Below are 23,244 nucleotides of genomic sequence, written 5' to 3'. Positions count from 1 at the left end.
AGGGAGGCTGACCCAGCTGCAGTGGCCAGAAGGGATATTTTTTTACCTTTGCACTTTCTGGATACTCTTCCGGGGTTCGGTGCAGCAAGACGTGCCCTTTGTTGGGGATATTTAGATATATACAGTTTGCTGCTATGTCATCAGGCACAGTGAGTTTGTCGTAGCGGTGGTCACTCATCTGTTGCATGATCTATAAAGAGAAACAAAGCAGGCCTAAGAAGAGTAACTCCCCACACTTTCAAACAGAAGGAAGGCAGTGTGGTAGGATACAAGCTTGGAACTGACACTTTAGGCTGTTCCTCTGTTCAAATTCCCATCTATTACCTCCAGTCACTTAGAACCAGAAAAGGAAAACTTGATTAAGCTATGAGTCTTTGGAAGAATTGCAAGGGTTTTTGTTGCTCTTTAAAAGTATGTGTTTGTCTCTCTTTTCTTTTAAGGTTTTAAAACCGTCTATTATTTTTCTAGTCTTTGTTCGTAAGACCTATCAGTAAGATGCAAAATGGCCACATGTAAGGCCCAGCAGGGGTTCTGATATCTTTGGCTGAGTAAGCAGGGCTGCCTCCTCTATAGGAAAGAAGGGCCATACCAGTAATCAGAATAGTCAATAATGTGAGTCTGATTAATCAGTAACACCACACGTGTGTGCATGCGCGTGCATGCGCACGCGCATGCACACACACACACACGCTTTGCTCTTCCATATACTTTTAAACTGAATTCACCTGTTCATTGGCAGGTGATGGCCTTAATACAATGAGCATAAAAGCCACCTGGGGAGAATAAGAAAATCATATTCCCAGGCCTCACCCTTAGGGAAAGCTGGTTTGGCAGATTTTGGGTGAGGCAAAGGAATTTTGCATTTTGAAGCCCTACAGATAATTTTGAGGCAGAGGTTCCCTGGACCACAACTGGAGAGAAAAAAAAAAAAAAACCTACTTGGCAGGTCTGTTCTTCAAATGATGAACTTATTAGTATCCTAGCATAAAATAACTTTAAAAACAACACAAAAATGAACTCTGCACAAAATTTAAAATATTGATACCTCATCCTTACCTCCTCAACATAATCAAAACTATCAAAAAACAACACTCCTCCCCCTAACAACAAGAATATCCAAATTAAAAACCCACAAAAACAAATATTATTTGGGGTTTAGTCATGTAGACTCTTTCTACTCTTTATCAATATCCATACAGTTTTAAGGAATCTGCTGAAATATCATGCTAGGAAGGTATAACATGATCTTTTCCACAATCTGGTTCTAATCTACCTTTATGGTCCCATCTACTTTTACTTTTCAGTGTTTGTATGGAAATGTGCTTCATATTACTAGGCAGACATGCCCACTCAGTCATGGGGGCACTGGATAGTGAGATTTATGGTATGAAAAGCAGAAGAGAGACAGCATGCTTCCTGTAGAAAATTCATTCCTAAGAGTGGCACATAGTAAGCCCTTCCTGACTCACCAGTCAGGTAAATCATTCACTTCTAGTGTGGAATATGTCAAGGGTGGAGAGAGGCCAAGAGCAATCCCATAATGGAATACCCTTCACATGGAATGAAACATCAGGAATGGGGATGAGCTTATGCACTGTATGAAAGGCTGAGACATACAGATGAACAGGTCACAGACCCAGTTTTCCAAGATTACAGTTTAGTGGAGGAAACTGACAGAAAAATAGATAATTATATTACAATAAGAACTAGCAGGGCACCATGCCAAACATTTTACATTTGTTATCTAATCTCAAAATTCTATCTTACAGATGAAGAAACTGCACTGAGAGAGGTCAAATAACTTGCTTTAGGTCACATAGGTAGATTCAAACCCAGATCTGTGCAACTCAAAACGTTTCTTAATCATCTCACTTTGCTCTTTCTCAACTTCTGCAGCAGGAAACTACCTCCTACAAACTACATAACACCTACTTTTTCACATTCACTTGATACTTATTATTCATTCTCTGGCAGTACCATTAATTCTTTTCTTGTATGTAATCCTGTTATGACCTGCTACCATCTGGTATAGGTAAAGGACTTAACTGGACATCTCTCTTGCACTTTTGAATTTAAATTGTTCTTGAAGGGATAGGCCCGTAGAGGGGATCACCTATGGAGTGGGTCTTTCTTTACAGCCCTGATTAGAAACCTTAGATCTAATCCAACATGTGGGCAATTAAGAAGTTAAAGACACTCCTAAAGATTAACTTTTCTAAGAAAATTAACAACATATTCAATTTAGCCCTCTTTATAAAATGGATATGCCCAGAAATAATATGAAGAAGCTTGAGAGAATAAAAAACAGACCCAAGTAGCTCTTTTGTTACGAATTGCAATTTAGTTCTTCTTATGCAGATTTTCTTTTTGGCTGCTTCCAAAACACAATAATAGCAGCTTCCATTTATTATTGTGTGCAAGGGAACAAATGAAGACCGCCTGAGCCCGGGAGTTTGAGACCAGCCTGGGCAACATGGCGAAACCCTGTCTCTACAAAAAAATTAGCTGGGTGTGGTGGCACACACCTGTAGTCACCTCCTCAGGAGGCTGAGGTGGGAAGATCATAGAGGTTGCCACCAGCCGAGATAGTGCCACTGCACTCCAGCCTGAGCCACAGATAATCTGTCTTGGAGTCTAATCCTTAGTCTTAAAAACCATAAAAGACTAGACCTACCATATTCTCACAATTACTTCTTCAGCTTCCTTCTTTCTAAGGCCTACGTTAACATGTAATCTAGTAGTGTTGCAGGCTTAGCATCCCTTCTACCTAGATCCCCTAGAGAGATAATTGCTACAAAGTTCCCAAAGTTTTTGGAATAAGGACAAATTTTACTATGAGTTTTTGTGCAGTTTTGCTCCCTTCAACCAGACTGCTACCTCCTTGAATGCAGGTCCAGGCATAATGAGGTGGACAGAGCATGGGCTTCAGAGTCAGAAAGGTCTGGGTCTGAAGCCTTGCTCAGCCACACACTAATTGTGTGACTTTGGGAAAGTCACATATGCCCTGTGAGCCTCAATTCCCTCAGCAGTAAAATGGGATGGGAATGCTATACCTATCCTCCACAGGGTAACTCTGAAGATTATTTAAAAAAAACCCCAAAACAGATAATGTACATAAAATGCTTAGCACAAGCTTCTAGCAGATATTAAATGTGTAATAAAAGTCGGTTCACTTCCCTCTTTGTTTCTTGCAAGTCACTTGACATATAGCAGGTGACCAAAATATGTTTGCACTAACTGGTTCATTTCTTCATTCCTTTCACCTTTTTAAACGCTACAGAGAACCTCAGGAGGGCACTGTGATGAACTGTGTGGTCAATCACATGGGTAAACAATTGAATTCCCTCAGAGAAACAAGGTATGGTCTATGTCCAGAAATAGAAATACAATTCATTATTTTTAATGTGAAAAAACATGGCTAAAATCAACGAGGCCAAGGTTTGTCTGTTTTTCAAAGCCATACAGAAGGGCACTATACTCTGTGGTCCTAACTCAAATGACTCTGGATGACAAAGTAAGACAACAGGGGGTTGGATCTGGAATTACCTGCAGAGTATGTGGCACCTAAGGGCATTCACAGAAAGAAAGAAAAGAAAAACTTGTGTGTATATCAAACCGAACACATAAGCCTCTGTCAGGTTGTGACCCCAATTTAGTAAAATAGTCCATAAACCCAATGGGCAGATTGACTTCTTCATAGTAGAGTGGGGCTGCCTCGATATGCAAGGTGGCAGTTAGGATTTGTGAAGCTTCTAGACAATAGCTTTTGGTCAGTCTCACAAACGTGCTTTTTTCCAGGTGCAGGGAATGGGATTCCACTATGTCTAAATCTCTGTTTATTATGTGCTGTTGAGGGTGGACCAAGATGGCCAGTCTGCTCATGTTTGCAGTCAGAACTGGACGGTCATCCTGTCACATGAATTGGACCTAGTTTACCCAAGAAGTTCAGAATTTCTTCCAGACAACTGGGGAGGCAGTTCTCTGAGCCAGAGGTTTACTAAGTAGGACCCCAGTGGTTTGAGGACCTCAGAGAGATCCTTACAACATGTATACACAACCACTGCTACCTGGTCAACCTAGACACAAACGAAACAAAATCTAGAAAATCTATTACTCCCATTGACTTACTTTTCTAAGCAATTGGGAAAACTGTGTGTGGCATATTTTGGCCCACACATTCAGGCTAAGTGCTCCCACCACTCATAATCACCAGATAACTGCCAGTTGGCTTTCCATTTTAATTTGTGATCTGCAGATGCTTCATTGTACTCTTTACCCACAGATAAATAAATCACCCATGTCTCTTAGTACCAGATGAATTGAAAGAGAAAGAAACATGGCAAGACTACATCTCCTAGGCCTGACTTTATTCACTGGATCTAGCGGTCTGGGCAAATTCCCCACCTCTCAGCGTGACTCATGCATGTCCGGTGGTGACTACAAAGCAGAAGCATGGAATGTCATACATTCCAGAGGAAGTGTTCTCAGGGATTGTTATCAGTGCTGACTTCTTGTTTACCAGTGAGGAAACAAACTAAAATCTCCAAGGTTGTGCCCATCTCAGAAAGTACCACGTGTCACTGAAGTGACAGGGCCTGTCCAGTTGACTTCAGCTGTTTCCATGCTCTGCCCTATCCCCCAACCTCACCTCCTTGAGTGAACAATCCTCTCCCCTACTTGGTTCCTATTTGAATTGTTCTTCAGTTACTGGCATGTATTTGAAATTGTAATCACTCTTCACTCTTTAATGCTTCTTCCTTTTCTGAGCCTTATTTTTTATCATTTAAAGCTTCTGGTGGGGACATTCCTATACTTATTAACATAAAGGCCAGTACCTACTTTAGAATTATTTGAGGACAGTTTCAATTTTTCATTACTGGGAGGAAAGGAATTATAATATCTTTAGTGGGGAAATAATTTAATGCTGAGAATATATGAAGTAATTCACTGATAAATTCTACTGAGAGTTACTCTTAAAATAAATGTCTTAACAAAACCCCAACAAAGCTACCTTAGGAGAAGCTTTTCAATTAATTTATCAAGACTCCACGGTTATCATTTTAAGACAGATTTAAGAATATGCCCAAAGAAATGACTTTTAATAATGAACAGGCCCCATTTGGAGCAGTGAGTAGTTCTGCTTAACTGAAAAAAATTACAAAAGTTATGTTAGGTGTAGCCTTTCTAAATGAAAGGGATGTATGAAGTGGTAACTGTAGATAACGAACAAGAAATATGCTTTTCCCCCTTGAAAATGCTAAAGGTGCTTATTATAAACACAAAGAGATTTTGTCTTTCGAGGCAAAGAACAGATTTCTCCTTTCCTGTTGGAGTAATTATTTTCCTTTCTCTTGTATGTTGTTATTGTCTGAATAAGCTTACGATTTATTTGTAGCTGGGTTTAGGAGACACATGTATGTACACAAGACAGGGTGCTGGCCATTCAGCAGGGAACATGCAGAGAAAGACGCAGGAAGGCTGTGTTGCTCTTGAACATCTTTCCCTTTTTACACCCTAATGGGCACTGTGAGGATGCGTTAACACATCCTGTCTGGTAGGGCATCACCTCAAAGAGCTCAGGCTCCTGAGGACTGAGCAACAGTGAGGCCAAGGAACAGGTTCTGTTTCCCCTTTGTGGATGCACAGAGGCTTTGTTAAAAGATGAGTACCATTTCAAATATCCCGAGAATGCAGCTGTTGGGCCGTTTAGTTCTGTTCCAACATTTTTTCCTAAAAAAGCATGGAGGAGGTGGTACTGCTCCAGTGCTGTATGTAGTGTTTTTCCAACCCCAGGGACTGTACTTCCTGCTTCTCACTGTGTCTCAAGCCAGAATGGAAAGGAGACACACCTAAACCCTCCACACGTCACCACAAATTCCTTTCCCTAAGAGCAGATTACTTGATATCCTGAGAGGCCCCAGACTCAACTCTGAATGATACAAATGAGTTCTACAGGATTTGGGGGAAAGATCTGAGAAGTCAAGCTGCTGTTCCGAATGCCCTTTCTGAATTTTGCCAAAGGAATGATTCCACTTTATGGAAACTAATTTGAGTGATTATTATGGGGATTAGATCAATTGGTGGTCAGCTCTGTTCAACAATCTTTTATGGTACGCCCCCTTCGGGCTCAGCACAATGGCAGTGTGAGGTGGGAAAGGGAAAGGGGAAAGAGATGCCTTCAGGAGATGAAAATCTATCATTTAGGGCAGGACAAGCACATGAAGAGTATGCTAGCAGTAAAAAGACAGTCAACCTCACTTTTATCATAGGCAACTCCTTAACGAAGAAGGCACGCAGCTGTAGGGAGGAAATAGCTCTGAGAATCATTGTGGCCACACTGTCATGGTCTGTTACGCAGCTGCTGGTTGGAGGAATTGGCCTTGCTCCCCAGGGTGGAGCTGTCACAAAATAGAGTGGGAACTGTCTGGCTTTCAGCCCAAGAGAATCTGCATGGCAAGTTGCATTAACAACCAGGCATTTCCGGCAGTTCCCAACATTTCTGGGAATTTTCTCATCCAAACGACTGAAAGCCCACTCCATTCTCTTGCTTCTTACTCATGCTTTCTTTGTATAATGGTAATTATGTTTTAAAAAATCCTGGGCTATGTTGTTTCATGGAACAATTTAGAACTTATTGGTCAAACTCTGAAGCAAAGGTATATAAAAGGTAGTTAGAGATGTTTAGGGAATATTCAAAGCACATTTTTGGGTCACTCATAATTGATCTTTATATTCATATATGTATATATATATAAAACATAATGTACCCATCTTAACATATCAAAGCTAAACCAGTATTAAAAACAACTGACTATGGTCTATTGATACAATATATGATGCCCAAGTACACTCTTCATTGCTACTGCATATCTAAAATCATTTATTTATTTATCCATCCATCAAGAGTGTATTGAGAGCCTGACAACATACCAGCATCAAGCCCTGGAGGTCTTTTTAAGGCTGAGCCAATATAGCTATGGATAACATTCTAAAACTGATAGCATATTTTCATGTTTTATAGTCTTTCCACAGACTAGTTCAAAATGAACACTGCCTGAGAGGGGCTTTAAGATGACTGACTAGAGGCACTGGACACCTGTTTCCCCAGCAAAGAAGAGCCAAAATAGCAAGTAGATAATCATACTTTGAATAGACATCTAAGAGAGAATGCTGGAATTCAGCAGAGAAGTGACAGAAAACACCTGAGATACTGAAGGAGAGGGAGGCAAGGTAGACAGCCTGGCTGGAATCAGCTGGGAGCCCAGAGAGGGTCCCTAGTGAGAGGAAAGGGTAAGTGAGAGATTCCCAGTGGTACATGTTCCCATGCTGACTGCTGAAATCCTAGTCATAAGAGTCTCTCAAACCCCAAGGACCCTGAAACTGGTATTCCCGGGGTCCGTGTGGCAGCATTGCTCCAGAGATGGAGCCCACTCGGGTCCCATGTACCCACTTAGTTCTGGACAGATAGCCAGTTAGAAAGCCCATTTCCCACCAGACTGCATTGTGCCCTGGGACCCAGCAACCCCTGTATCTTCACATCCCTGGAGCCCCACTAACAGAGGGCTGCAGGGTGCAATGCAGGTTGGACACAGTAGAGTGGCAGGGTCTCCAGAACTCTAGCCCACACATTGTACTGCACACTGGGGAGGGTGATCCTGGGACAAAGGGAGCTGAAGCATGTGTTTCCCAGAGCATGAAACCTGACTTCCTGGGGCCACTGTCAATGAGAGAAAACCCTGTTCCCACAGTAGAAGGGCTGCTTCACACTAGCATGTGTCCTGAGGTCAGGCTGCCACCATTGTCATAGCCACCTGAGCAAACCGTCTGGGGCTTGGAAATTGCTCTGCCTTGTTCACCACAGCCTGGGCCCATGGGCCCCATGGGGGGCCTGAGAATAGGCCTGCCTGGCCTGGCACCACCCCTGTCCTCCATCAGTGCCCAAGCACATTGCCTGGGGGCCTAGGGATTGCCCCTCCCCATTGGTTGACCCAGGTGCATATGCATGCCATCAGGGGGCCTAACAGGACCAGAAAACCTACTGCTGAAACCCAAGCATGCTGTCTGGAGGCTGGGGGATTGCCTCACCTTGTCTACAACAGCTGGCATCTGGGCAATCCTCCCGGAACTTGAGAATAGGCCTACCCAGCCTGCCACCACCACCACTGCTGGCAATCTTCTGCATGCACTACCTGGAGGATTGGGGACTGGGCTGCCCAGCCCATTGCAGCCACCGCTAATATCAGTGAGTGCCCATGGGGAGCCTGAGGACTCATCCAGTCATCTGGCACACTGCTGCCATAACCAGCACCCAAGAAAGCTGCCTGGAGGCCCCAAAATCAGCCCGTCTGGACTTGCTAACACTGGCGCCCACATATGCCACCCCGGGACCCAAGAACAGGCATGCTTGGTCTGCCGCTGCCAACAGCAGGGCCTGAGGAGTGGCCCACCTGGCGTCCTATCCCCAGGAAAACCTCAGCATAATCTCCACTAACAACTGCAGCCTACGCCACTGAGGAAATCACAGACACCACTGATGGTGTATAGCCAAAGAAATCCTATGGAGACTACACCACTATATATGCCCAGAATAAAAGAAAAGTACCCTAACCAACCAACACCATAGATCTATCTACAGGAAAATGTCTTCCCCTATGAAAACCAATCTAAAAAACTGGAGGAAGTGACTGTTACACCAGATGCACAGATATCAATGAAAGGACACAGAAATACGAAAAAGCAAGGAAATATGACACTTCCAAAGGAACATAATAATTCTCCAGAGACAGATTCCAATAAAAACTAAATTTATGAAGTGCCTGAAAAAGAATTCAAAATAACAACATTAAGGAAGTTCCATGATATACAAGAGAACACAGATAAACAATAAAAAGAAATTTAAAAAACAACTCAGGATATGAATGAGAAATTCACCAAGGAGATAGACATATAAAAAAGAACCAAAGAGAAATCCTGAAACTGAAGAATTCAATGAATGAATAAAAAATGCAATGAGAACTTCAACAGGATATTAAATCAAGAAGAATTTCAGAACTTTAAAAAGAAGAAAAAAAAACAAGAAAGAAGAAAGCCAATGTGACCTATGGGCCACCATAAAGCAACAAAATATTTGAATTTTGGGTGTTCCAAAGGGTGAGAGAAGTTTAATGGCATAGAAAAACAATTTAACAAAATAATACCTTAAAACTCCCTAAGTCTAGCAAGAGATTTAGAAACAGGAAGCTCAAAGATTCCCAAATAGATACAACCTCCAAAAAATCTTTTCCCCAGCATATTATAATCAAACAGTCTAATATAGTCTTTATGTCCCCACCCAATTCTCATCGTGAATTATAATCCCCATAACCCCCAAGTGTCTAGGGAGAGACCAGGGGGAAGTAATTGGATCACGGGGACGGTTCCGCACATGCTGTTCTCATGATAGTGAGTGAGTTCTCATGAGATCTGATGGTTTGATAAGTGTTTGGTAGTTCCTCCTGCATTCATTCTCCTTCCTGCTGCCTTGTGAAGAAGGTGCTTTGCTTCCCCTTTGCCTTCCACCATGATTCTAAGTTTCCTGAGGCCTCCCCAGCCTTTCAGGACTGTAAGTCAATTAAACCTCTTTCCTTTATAAATTACCCAGTCTTAGACAGTTCTTTAAAGCAGTATGAAAACGGACTAATACAGTGTAAAAAGTCAAAGACAAATAATTCTAAAAACAGCAAGAGAAAAACATCTGATATGGTTTGGCTCTGTGTCCCCACCCAAATCTCATGTTGAATTGTAATTCCCAATGTTGGGGGAGGGACCCGGAGGGAGATGATTGGTCATGGGGGCAGATTTCCCCCTTACTGTTCTCATGATAGTGATTTCTCACAAGATCTGATGTTTTAAAAGTGTGTGGCATTTCCCCCTTCACTCTCTTTTCCTCTTGCTCCACCATGTGAAGAAGGTGCTTCCTTACCCTTCCACCATGATTATGTTTCCTGAGGCCTCCCAGCCATGCCTCTTGTACAACCTGCAGAATTGTGAGTCAATTAAACCTCTTTTCTTTATAAACTACCTACTCTCAGGTAGTTCTTTATAGCAAAGTGAGAATGGATTACTATAGCATCCAGACACAAAGAAGTCTCCATCAGACTAACAGCACATTTCTAATCTGAAACTTTACAGTCCAGAAGAAAATGGGATGATATATTCAAAGTGCTGAAAGAAAAAAACTGCCAATTAAGGGTACAATATCCATCCAGTAAAATTATCCTTCATAAATGAAGGACAAATTCAGAGTTTCCCAAACAACCAAAAACTGAGGGAATTCATCACCAAGAGACCAGCCCTCCAAGAAATGCTTGAGGAAGTCCTATGCCTGGAAGTGAAAGAACAATACCTTCCATCATGAAAACACACAAAAGTATAAAACTTACTGGAAGAGCAAACACACGAATGAGGAAGAGAAAGCATTCAGATGTTACCACTACAGAAAACCACCAAACCACAATGATAAACAGTAAGAGAGAAAGAAAAGAACAAAGGATATATAAAACATCCAGAAAATCACTAAATAACAGGAATAAGTCCTCACATATCAATAATAACCTTGAATGTAAATGGCTTAAATTTTTAACTTAAAGATATAGAGTGGCTGAGTGGATTAAAAAACCCGTGACCTATCCAAAGTAATGAAGGTTATTAAAAAATATTTTTTTAAAACCCATGACCTAACTATATGCTGCCTAGTGAAACTCACTTCACCTATAAAAAGACAAATATGGGCTGAAAGTAAAGGGACAGAAAAAATATTCCACACAAACAAACCAAAAGCAAGCAGGAGTAGATATATTTATATCAGATAAAACAGATTTTTAATGAAAAACAGTAAAAAGAAACAAAGAAGGTTATTATGTAATGATAAATGGATCAATTAAGCAAGAGAATATAACAGTTCTAAATACATATGCACCCAACACTGAAGCACCCAGATATAAAAAGCAAATGTTGGCTGGGCATGGTGGCTCACATCTGTAATCCCAGCCAGCACTTTGGGAGGTTGAGGTGGGTGGATCACTTGAGCTCAGTAGTTCAAGACCAGCCTAGGCAACATGGTGAAACCCTGTCTCTATAAAAAACACAAAAATCAGCTGGGCATGGTGGTGCATGCTTGTAGTTTCAGCTGCTTGGAAGGCTGAGGTGGGAGGATGGCTTAAGCCTGGGAGGCAGAGGTTGCAGTGCACCAAGATTATATCACTGTACTCCAGCCTGGGTGACAAAGTGAGACCCTGTCTCTAAAATAAAATAAAATAAAATAAAATAAAAAACAAATGTCATTAGATCTAAAGGGAGAGACAGACTCCAGTACAATAATAGCTAGGGACTTCAACACTCCACTCTCAGCAAAAGACAGAAAGTGAACAAAGACACGTTAGATTTAAACTGCACTTTAGACCAAATGTACCAAAAATATATGGAACATTTCATCCAATAGCTGCAGAATACACATTCTTCTTATTAGCACATCAAGAACATTCTTCAGGATAGATATTAGGCCCCAAACAAGTATCAACAAATGTTAAAAAATCAAAATTAGGCCCCAAACAAGTATCAACAAATATTAAAAAATCAAAATCATGACAATTCTCTTCATAGACCATAATGGAATAAAACAAGAAATCAGCAATAAGAGAAATATTGAAAAGTACAAATACATGGAAATTAAACAACATGCTCCTGAATGACTACAAGGTCAATGAAGAAATTAAGAAAGAAAGAAAAAAAAATTCCAGAAACAAGTGAAAATGGAAACAACTTACCAAAACCTGTGGGATAAAGAAAAAGCATTGTTACAAGGGAAATTTATACCAACAAATGCCAACATTAAAAAAGTAGAAAGATTTCAAAAAAACAACCTAATGTTGCACCTCAAGGAACTAGAAAAGCAAGAACCAAACACAAAACTAGTAGAAGGAAAGAAATAATAAAGATCAAAACAGAATTAAATGAAATAGAGTTAAAAAATAATACTAAGGATCAATGAAACTAAAAGTTGTTTTTTTGAAAAAATAAAGAAAATTGATAAACTGCTAGACTAACCAAGAAGAAAAGAGAATGGATCCAAATAAGAGGAGGGAATTCTTCCTAACTCATTTCATGAGGCCGGGATTACCCTGATACCAAAACTAGACAAGGACACAACAAAAAAAGAAAACTACAGGTCAATATCCCTGATGAATATAGACACAAAACTCCTCAACAAAATACTAGCAAACAAAATCCAACAGCAAATCGAAAAGATATTACACCATGATCAAGTGGGATTTATCCCAAAGGTGCAAGGATGCAAGGGATGGTTCAACATACATAAATTAATAAACATGATATATTGCATCAACAGAATGAAGGACAAAAACCATATGATCAATAGATGGTGTGTATTCTCTAACTCAGCTCCAATTAAAATCCTCATTCTTGTTTCTTGTTTTATATCATCTTTCCCTTCTATTTTTAGTTATGTTATTTTGCTGTACTTATGTGTCTTTGTAAGCTGCTTTTATGAGGTGAGGTGTGATTATACAATGTCAAACAGTTCTTCTAAAAACATGTTTTTAAATTATCACACTATTACAAGTGCATCTCGTAAAAAATTCAAATATGAAAAGTTAAAGTTCTATTGGACTTAACTGCATACACTTGTCAAAACTCATTGAATTATCCATTTAAAACTGTAATTTTATTGTAAGGAAATTATGTCACAATAAAACTAATTTTTTTTTTTTTTTTTTTGAGATGTAGTCTCACTCTGTCACCCAGGCTGGAGTGCAGTGGCACTATCTTGGCTCACTGCAACTTCTGCCTCCTGGGTTCAAGCAATTCTCCTGCCTCAGCCTCCCGAGTAGCTGGGACTACAGGCACACACCACCATGACCAGCTAATTTTTGTATTTTTGGTAAAGATGGGGTTTCACCATATTGGCCAGGCTGGTCTCAAACTCCTGACCTCGTGATCCACCCGCCTTGGCCTCCCAAAGTCCTGGCATGAGCCACCACACCCGGCCAATAAAATTAATTTTTTCAAAAAGTTAAAGTCCCCTTTCCTCCATAGTCTATCCATTTTAATAACTCTGAAAACCCTCCTAAAGTCTCCTGATGCAATTTCCTTTAAAAGACACACTCACTCAGAGCCTGCCTTCAATGAAGAGAAAAGAGCTGCCAGTCCACACTTTTGCATTATCCTTCTGTGCAATCCACACCAGTCACCGAACTTCCATCTTTCATCAGCTTTGGTTGCTCTCCAGAGATCTTTCTCAAATTCTCTCTAACAAGCTTTAGGGATGGGACCAGACAAACTTCTCCCCCAGAGATCTGGGTTTCCTTCCTCTTGCCACTATTCCTTCTTGTAGAATTTAGTATCATGTATTTAGTATCATACCACAGGACTTCTTAGCTGGGAAGGAAGGCAGACTTTTCTCTATGTCTGAGGGACTGTGTGCCTAATGAGAATGAGCATAATAAAAACTCACTGCAGATACATTGTATTTTAATATACATATGTTATCAACAGAGAGAAAGGCACTATATGGAAAATGTGATAAATGAAAATCTTTCATTCTGTAGGCATTTCTTTCTAAACAGACAGCATTTTAGAGAAAAGTTAGCATTTCATAAGCACTTGTATTTCAGTAATCTAGGGGAGTTATGCCTGATTTTCCTTCATATGAGAGCTATTTCTCTAAAGTGCCAGGTATTTTACTCAATATGACATTATTCTGAATGATTTTAGGTGACATTTTCTGTTCAAGGACATAACAATTTACTTTAGGAATAGATTTTCTCTCCCTGCCTTCATGTAGGAACTGACATCTGGTGAACTCCAGACACAGCCAGTGTTCTCACAGCGTATGGATTACCTGCATCAGAATCACGCCATGGTTCCCAGTCTTGCTGAATCAGAATTTCTAGCAGTGAACCCCAGGAATGGGATGTACCTTTTAAGTGTGTACTGTGTGTGATTCTTGGGTACATTAAAGTTTGAGGACCACTAACTTACACTATTCAAATTAATATGATCTGGCTGGGTGTGATGGCTCATGCCTGTAATTCCAGCACTTTGGGAGGCAGAGATGGGGGATCATTTGAGGTCAGGAGTTCAAGAACAGCCTGGCCAACATGGTAAACCCCATCTCTACTAAAAAAAAAAAAAAAAATACAAAAATTAGCTGGGCGTGGTTGTATATGTCTGTAATCCCAGCTACTCAGGAGGCTGAAGAAGGAGAATTGCTTGAACCTGGGAGGCGGAGGTTGCAGTGAGCTAAGATCATGCCATTGTACTCCAGCCTGGGCGACAGAGCAAGACTCCGTCTCAAAAAAAAAAAAAAAATATATATATATATATGATCTTCACACCTAACAGGTATTGTTACTGCTATTGATAATATGACTGGTAATAGCCGAACTTTATGGAGTTCTTATCGTTTGCCAGGGTGTGGGTAAAAAAGAAATAAGTGATTAGAAAACATACAAAAACTCTAATAGATTCAGCGCTTTTCATTTAGCTCCTGATTGTTTTTCATTGTTGTTGTTTTTGGAACCCTATAACGGTGAGTCACCTCTGAGTATGTGGTCACAGGTTTAAACTTGGTCCCACTTCGGGAAGAGATAAAGGGAATGGCTGTTGTAATCTATCTCCAAAGCTACCTTTAACATTTGCAAACAGATAGTGTGATGAGTAATATGGGGACCCAACAGCAGCAACAGAACCATAGCTGAGAAAATGAGATTTAGAAATATTCTTGAAGATTATTGGACAAATACAACATTTTGAAAGATGAAAACAAGGAAAAATAGTAAGTGATTAAGAGCAGGGCAATGGTAGTGGGATGGTTTTGCAGGAGGGTGGTAGAAAATTTAATGTGTTTCTTTTGCATGTCAGTATTTCTAAGGATGATCCAAATTCTAGTATTGTGTCATGTAGTGGGGAAGTTTTCCCCAGAGGCTGCAGAATAATTCATGGTCAAAATGTCACTTCTAATTTAGTGTCTATGTTTCACCCTATGCTTTATTAACCTTCAGCCAAGCAATAGGATACTTATCAACACCTATGGCATTTAATACATGTGATTTCCACAGAGAAACAGTAACCCAAAACTCAAAACCCTCCTCCTTCCAGCTCAACTGACAACATTTCCTAATCCCTTCAAGACCGAAGGTACTGGCGTTGGCATGGCTGAGAGTATCACATAGGTCATGCTGTGATGTACGATCTCAGCCCATGAGACAGAAATCATCCTTTTTTAAAAAATCTTTTGCCAAATCAATTCAGCCAAGAAACAATCTGACACTGCTAGAGATGGAAGGCATGCAAATGTTTTTAAGATGATTTTTTTGGTGGGCCTTGAGAGAGAGTAACAGATGAAAATAAATGGAAAAGGGTAAAGGACAGAGACTCCAGACTTGAGTGAGCACTGATTCCACTGCTGCCAATGGAAACTGAAATGGAAGCCAACCCCGTTAGTGTCTTGCAAGCTTAGGCATCAGATGCCTACCAGAGCTGCTGTCATATCTGAGTACTGCTCTATTCCTAAAATGTGAATCTAGGTCAGTGAAATCCAGCAACATTTGCCCACCAATTTTTGATGGTTTGTTCCTTTGTGGATGAGGAATGCTGAATTCATGGTGACAGGGAGAGTTTAAACTCTTTTCCAAAAATTCTACCAAAGGCACGCCATTGTGGTAGTTATTTCTGAAGTCATTTTGTTCATCATTGTCCCCAGGGGCACAGAACAGGAGTTCTGTAATTATCTTCCAAAGTGTTGATCTGGTCCCTTTTTCTCCCTTTAAAGTCCATCAGTCACGATGTTCTGTTACTTCTCTAAGTGGGCCTCACTTTCTGCACTGCCCTTTCCACTTTCATAGCTACTTTCCTAGTCCAGATCCTCCACTCATTTATTCATAGACTGTGCTGTGCAATGGCATCAGCTAGTTTTATTACTCCTAATCCTTATTCCTGTTAAATCATTATGGGAACCGTGCCAGACAGATCTTTCTGAAAAAACACCTTCAGCTTCTACTCCTCTGCTAAAAAAAAAAATCTGTGTTGTCCCCCACAGCCCACAGATAAGAAAACCCCGATTTCATTGGCCAAGATAATTTGAAGCAGCCCCAACTTGTATCTTTCACCTCTCTCTCTGTTTCCCTGCATCCAGTCCCCATTCCAGCCATTGTCTCTTGATGGTACTACTGACACTTCCCCAGGCTGTCCTGTTTGTAATAACCACCACTCTTCTGTGCCAGCTATGCCTGACGTTCATTCAGGTGCACTCAGACTTTGAGTCCTGCTTCTGGTTGATCAATCCCTCTCCAGAACTCCTACCACCTTTCCTAGGACTCTGAACCATTTATTAGCCACTTATGTTGTGTTGCACGGTGACAGTTTTTATCTTTTAATGTTCTCTCTTGTTTCTCCAGCTAAATGGGAGCAGCCTTGAAGGCAGAGATCATTTCTCATCCGACTCAGTATCCCTGTGCTTGGGATAGTATCTTTCATATATTAATAGTTGCTGCTCAGTAAATCTTACCACTGTGATGTCTTTTCAATTGCTGTTTTAAAAGTCTTTTTGCAGAAGAGACAGTAATAAGAGGTTTTGAAAATCTTAGCTGCTTTTCCTATCAGAGTTTTATGTATGAATTAGAAAATCATGTTTGTTAGATATCCAACTGAATAGTTATATATGTAATTGAAGCTTCTTCTAAGAAAATGGAATGAAGTTGGAATCTTTCTGTGGTTTTCCTCAAACAGGCATAAAAACATTGCTAAGCACAAACAGATATAAAGATGTTCCGGCTGGGCGAGGTGGCTCACGCCTGTAATCCCAGCACTTTGGGAGGCCGAGGCGGTGGATCACGAGGTCAGGAGAGTGAGACCATCCTGGCTAACACGGTAAAACCCCGTCTCTACTAAAAATACAAAAAATCAGCCGGGGAGGTGGCGGGTGCCTGTAGTCCCAGCTACTCGGGAGGCTGAGGCAGAAGAATGGCGTGAACCCGGGAGGTGGAGCTTGCAGTGAGCCGAGATCACGCCACTGCACTCCAGCCTGGGTGACAGAGCGAGACTGTCTCAGAAACAAAAACAAAGAGAAAAACAAAAACAAAAAAAACCCCAGATGTTCCATCACTTACAGGCACTGAAAGGACAATATCACATTAAGATTCTACAGTGAGCCCACTCTGAAGTAATCCTTACCACTAGTGCTTTATAATTATATGGTTGCTACTTTTTGCCAAGTAGTTGTTTGCTCCATCCTAGGTTTAAGACACGGCATTTCACCTTGACTGGCTGTTATAAAATTTCCAATGGGAAGGAACAACACTCTCGATTCCTACTGAGGCTAATTCAACTTTGTTTTTTCAAGAAGAGAACGAGTATAGGAGATAGGGGTCACATAGGGAGAGCTGGAGGCAGAGCCAGAATGACAATCCATGAAATGGATTCTAAGTTCTCTGCTTTGTCCTCATGGGCATTTTGGCCCTGTAGGCAATTATGCTTCTTTAGTAGAATCAACATATGATTATTTTAAAAAGTAAGGTATTCTCTAATATCAGTAATAGTGTGAAGTTTAACTTTTTTCCCCCTTTTTGGCATATATCTTCACACAGTAAGATCAGGTCCTGTTGTTAGGTTTTTCTATGAGTGTGTGTGTGTGTGTGTGTGTGTGTGTTGGAGGAGGAGGTATGGGAATATGAGTCAAATGCAAGCTTCCTGTTCTCAGAAAATGATAACATTAGTGATTTTGGTAACTTGGAATATTTTAATGAGGAATTTTAGCATGTCAAATGGATTAAATCATGGCATCCAAATTATTACCCAGTTAGGTATTATATTTCAAGTTTATACAATGTTTAATTCTGGGCAGGAAAAACCTAAGAAGTTTCTAGTTTTCTATGGCTTTAATTTGAATACTTTCTTTACTTTTACTGCTAATGTAATTGGGATATGTTATTTTGCACCTGTATGACAAAAACGTTGGCTTCTTCAGGTGCACATTATTCGGGATTGTAAGCTGGGCACTTTTGGAAGTTGCAGATATCCTTGAAAGCAGTGGCTCTCAACCTTGGCCTGTGCATTAGAATCACCTGCAGAGCTTTTAAAAAATGCAGATGCCTGGGTTCCATTCCAGACCCAAAATATCAGAATTTTCTGAGATAAACCCAGGGTAGTATGTTTTCAGAAAGCTACTCAGATGACTTGAAACCACTCTCACTAGGAACCACTAATTTAAGGTCACTTATAGACTTTTTCTTTCAGAAGTTAGAGTCTTGGGTTGAAAGGCCCCTTATAAGGCTATGTGGCCAACCATCCAACAGATGATTACCCCTACAATATCCTATAGAGTCAGTTTAATACTTTTTGATGGTCTAGTATATACTGGACAGGATGAACAGCACTTTTAAATATAATTTATTCCTTTTTCCCTTTGACATTTTCTTGAAAGCCCAAAAGGAAAAAAAAGCACATTATTCCCTTTCTCCTACTTGGCCAATTTTGACTTCTTCCTGCCTTGGGACTAATGCTAAAATTCAGCATGGCTGTTTTGGTGTCATAGCTTCAAATTATTTATTGGCTTATTATGCCAAAACATTTTATTTTGGCCACCCTAGCCTTGTTGGCATACAGTTCTGGGAATATTGTCAGATGAGGCAACTGCTGCCAGGAAAAGGAGCATAAACAGTTGTTACAAATTCAGAGGCTATTTGGTTTTGTGTTTTAATTTCTTAATACACGCATGGCAGATTTAAAAAATCATTGTTTTGTGGAGCTGGTGAATACAACAGCCAGATAATAAGACAAAATTAAACCTACAATGGGATTGTCAGTATGCCTTTCATAGCAGAAACTCAAAGTGGAAAATCTTGTGGCTACACACTATAATTCCCTGTGACAACAATAACTAAAAATGCAAAGTCTTTATTTTTTCCATTTCAATCACCCTGTTGATATGAGCTAGTTAGTTCTCATTCTGTCTTTTGGGTTTTGCTAGTTGTCATTAAAGGAAATTCCAGGCAATAAAAAACATATAAAATCCAAACACATTAAGGGTTTTTCCATCTTCATTTTTTATATGACCATCTATAAAATAACATGGACATTTTTGGACATAAAAGCAATGCTGCAGCTGAGTCAAAACAAGAGGAAATACAGTCTGAGTGATCTCTATTATATAGTTAGTCATTCAAAAGAAAAACAGGCTGTGTGCTATGCAATTTAAATGAGGTACAAAGCAGCTCTTGTGTTCATTCAAGGAATGTTAGAAATTCAGTTAGTTATTTCAGGAAGTAGATAAGAAACCTAAAAGACATTTCCATTGAGATGCATTGTGAGCATTTTAATTTAAAATTACAAGTCTATTGAAAAACCACATACTGTATTTAAGCTCAATTTACATGACAAAGGCACAAAAAATGGAGTGGTGATCTCATAATTCTTTTCTTACCACGTCCTTGTAGTATTTTTATTAAAAGTATTTTTAGGTAATAATTTATTGTGATACAAAAGAACAGAATTACTAATTTTAAAAAAGTCCACCAAAGAAAACTATAGCTGTGTCCCATAAATATACACAAATGTAATATATGAAAAAAATGAAAACAAAAACAAAACAAGACAAAACAACAAAAAATTCCTCTCCTACGGGGTTAGGAAGGTGAGGATGCTCCTCCTGCTGCCCGGCCAGCAGATGGCACAGTCCCGTAGCCGGTCAGTGCTGCAGTCCCTCCCAGGTGGGGTCAGCAGCTTCCTCCTCTGAATAGTTTCAGGAAAGTTTTAGCTAAAGGTACCACCTCCCCTGACCTCCCTCCCTCCCTCCCTTCCTTCCCTTCATCCTTCCCTCTCTCCATCCTTCCCTCCCTCCCTTCATCTTTCCTTCCTTAAGAAAAAATTTTTTTCTCCAATTGACTGGAAGAGTGAATGCTACCAATGAGGTCAAGTTAAAAATCATTACTGAGAATTACTGTGAGTCCCTCCTGAGGCAGATATTACTATCTGTCCTCCTGTGACGATAGCATGTAATTAATTCAGGTTTTTGGAAAAGAAGGCAATTTCAGGGATGGATCTAGAAAAAGAACAAGGTGAGATGTGGTATAGATTTACTCTTTCTTATGTCTTTTTCCCCCTTAATTAAAAAAATTAAAAACAGGGTAGTCTGTGGAAAAGACAGTCATCATGTAGAATGGTAAAGCAGGGGGTTAGGAGTTAGGCACACTTAGTTATTGGAGAATTATTTCTGTAAGTCAATCATAGCCTACTTCCAACAATGTAACATATATATTTTTCCTAAACTTTAAAAAATTAAAGTATACAAAGTGTAATATATAAAGTATAACACACAAAGTGGCCCTCTGGACCATGACTGCCTCCCTTCATCTTAAAATAACTATTATTCTGACAGGTAACAGTAGAGAGTAGCTTTGCCTCTTGTTTAACTATGTGCATGAAAGAATAGAATATTTATTCTTTGGGGGGTTGGCTTCTTTTGTTCAAACTTTGGAGTGACTGGAGTACTCATCTTTTTAGAGAAGGCAAACATTCCTTCTGGAAGAGTACAAACAGGTCTAATGCCTGTGCGCTAATTAATTTGTCTTACATTATTTTTTTTTACAGGTAGAGGGGTATGAAGGTGAGATGCAAAGTTGGGAGAAAAACTATAGGAAATGCAAGTTGCTCTAAAAACTAATTTGGCCTAAATAATAGTATTTCTAGGATCAGACTTGCTGTTAAATATCTAGCATTTGTTCAAACCAACCTAACTTCTAGTACCTTTGCCATATGGATGGTAAAATGCAGTAATAATGTCTTCCTTTCTTCTTTCCCTAGATTGGTACCCTGTATTAAATGTGTTGTGGTGGCCAGGCCTGTAATCCCAGCACTTTGGGAGGCCGAGGCAGGCAGATCACTTGAGGTCAGGAGTTCGAGACCAGCCTGGCCAACACGGTGAAACCCCATCTCTACTAAAAATACAAAAATTAGCTGGGCGTGGTGGCGGGTGCCTATAATCCCAGTTACTCAGGAGGCTGAGGCAGGAGAATCTCTTGAAAGTGGGAGGCGGAGATTGCAGTGAGCCAAGATCAAGCCACTGCTCTCCAGCCTGGGCAACAGAGTGAGACTCCATCTTAAATGAATGAATGAATGAATGAATGAATGAATTTATGTGTTCTGGGCTTTTTAGCTGAGAATTGCTAAACTCTTCCTAGATGGATGATTTCATTTAAATATACAATGCACACACTATTAACTCCACTATAATCTCAAATGGCAAGATGATGATCTCCATAAGAATCCACTTCATTAACCAAGAGTAGATTGCAACCCATTACAAAGTATTTCAAATGCAATAAAACTACCCAGAAACCCTTGGGGCTCTCAGCTTTACCTAAACATGTAAGAAGTAGATTCTGAAGGAACCAAGTACTCAGAGAGCAGTGACAGAGGTGAGAAGTAATCAAGCTTTCGGTGTGTAGCACAGGAAGGCACAATTCACCTCTGTTTAAGTAATATGCCCTTTAAAGAGATGCCCAAGTGACCAGGGACTTCTCTACAGAGGAAAGAACTGAGACATCAAGGTTTACAAGGGAAAAAATAAATATCTGGTACCAAACTCACACCTATCCTGAGACTGCTCAGATCCTGGATACCAGTAAAAAATGGAAAGTCAGGAGATAGGTGGAAAGACATGGAAGGAGCAGACAAGCTCGGCTAGAACCAATCTATGGCAAAATAATTAGAAAAGGTTTTCTAATTAAAAAAGAAGATTCAGTATGGAGTAGGGTGGGCAACTGGGGCCAGGGGAATCAGGGCCCAGGAAACTTGTTTCTGGAACTGTAAGATCCTACTCAAAATGATTATTTCATCAGGTCTCAGTATTTTGAACTGTAAAATGGGAAAAACAAAACCAATACCACTTTTATCACTTGTAGGTGATATATTTGTCTCTATTCATCTGTCTTCCTGCCTGTCTATAATAACATGGAGTATTTATATTTCTATGTTAGTAGTTAGCAATTAATAATTGCCCCATTAGATCTAATTAAACGAAGGAGCTTCTGCACAGCAAAAGAAACTATCATCGGAGTGAACAGGCAACCTACAGAATGGGAGAAAATTTTTGCAATCTACTCATCTGACAAAGGGTTAATATCCAGAATCTACAAAGAACTCAAACAAACTTACAAGAAAAAAACAAACAACCCCATCAAAAAGTGGGCAAAGGATATGAACAGACACTTCTCAAAAGAAGACATTTATGCAGCCAACAGACACATGAAAAAATGCTCATCATCACTGGCCATCAGAAAAATGCAAATCAAAGCCACAATGAGATACCATCTCACACCAGTTAGAATGGCAATCATTAAAAAGTCAGGAAACAACAGGTGCTGGAGAGGATGTGGAGAAATAGGAACACTTTTACACTGTTGGTGGGACTGTCAACTAGTTCAACCATTGTGGAAGACAGTGTGGCAATTCCTCAAGGATCTAGAACTAGAAATACCATTTGACCCAGCCATCCCATTACTGAGTATATACCCAAAGGATTATAAATCATGCTGCTATAAAGACACATGCACACGTATGTTTACTGTGGCACTATTCACAATAGCAAAGACTTGGAACCAACCCAAATGTCCATCAATGATAGACTGGATTAAGAAAATGTGGCACATATACACCATGGAATACTATGCAGCCATAAAAAAGGATGAGTTCATGTCCTTTGTAGGGACATGGATGAAGCTGGAAACCATCATTCTCAACAAACTATCACAAGAACAAAAAACCAAACACTGCATGTTCTCACTCACAGGTGGCAATTGAACAATGAGAACACTTGGACACAGGATGGGGAACATCACACACCGGGGCCTGTCGTGGGATGGGGGAGGGGGGAGGGATAGCATTGGGAGATATACCTAATGTAAATAACGAGTTAATAGGTGCAGCATACCAACATGGCACATGTATACATATATAACAAACCTGCATACTGTGCACATGTACCCTAGAACTTAAAGTATAATAAAGAAAAAAATAATTGCCCCATTATTAATTTTATTGATGGTTGTAACATAGAAACCAAACTGCTCTCAAATAAATAAAGCAGCTGAGTTCATGCAAACCTGAGTTTCACCAACCCATTTTGAACCTGTGACTATTTCCTTAGGAGAGCTCATTATTCCCCAGATCAGTTTGTCCTCTTATTTTCAC

The 23,244-nt window shown here is 40.1% G+C and overlaps 1 protein-coding gene across 7 annotated transcripts in view; it reads right to left on the bottom strand.

The window, feature by feature from the left end:
- DDAH1 (dimethylarginine dimethylaminohydrolase 1) overlaps positions 1-23,244 on the bottom strand; it is a 260,418-nt gene that overhangs the window by 6,208 nt on the left and 230,966 nt on the right. For all 7 annotated transcript variants that reach the window (XM_063607160.1, XM_063607164.1, XM_063607161.1 and 4 more), the window contains one exon: positions 47-190. In XM_063607160.1, the coding sequence (XP_063463230.1) occupies positions 47-190 (144 nt within the window). The remainder of the gene's footprint in view (positions 1-46; positions 191-23,244) is intronic.

Source organism: Pan paniscus, chromosome 1 (assembly GCF_029289425.2).
Source record: "Pan paniscus chromosome 1, NHGRI_mPanPan1-v2.0_pri, whole genome shotgun sequence".
Lineage (NCBI taxonomy): Eukaryota > Metazoa > Chordata > Mammalia > Primates > Hominidae > Pan > Pan paniscus.
This window is presented reverse-complemented; position numbering and strand designations above follow the sequence as displayed.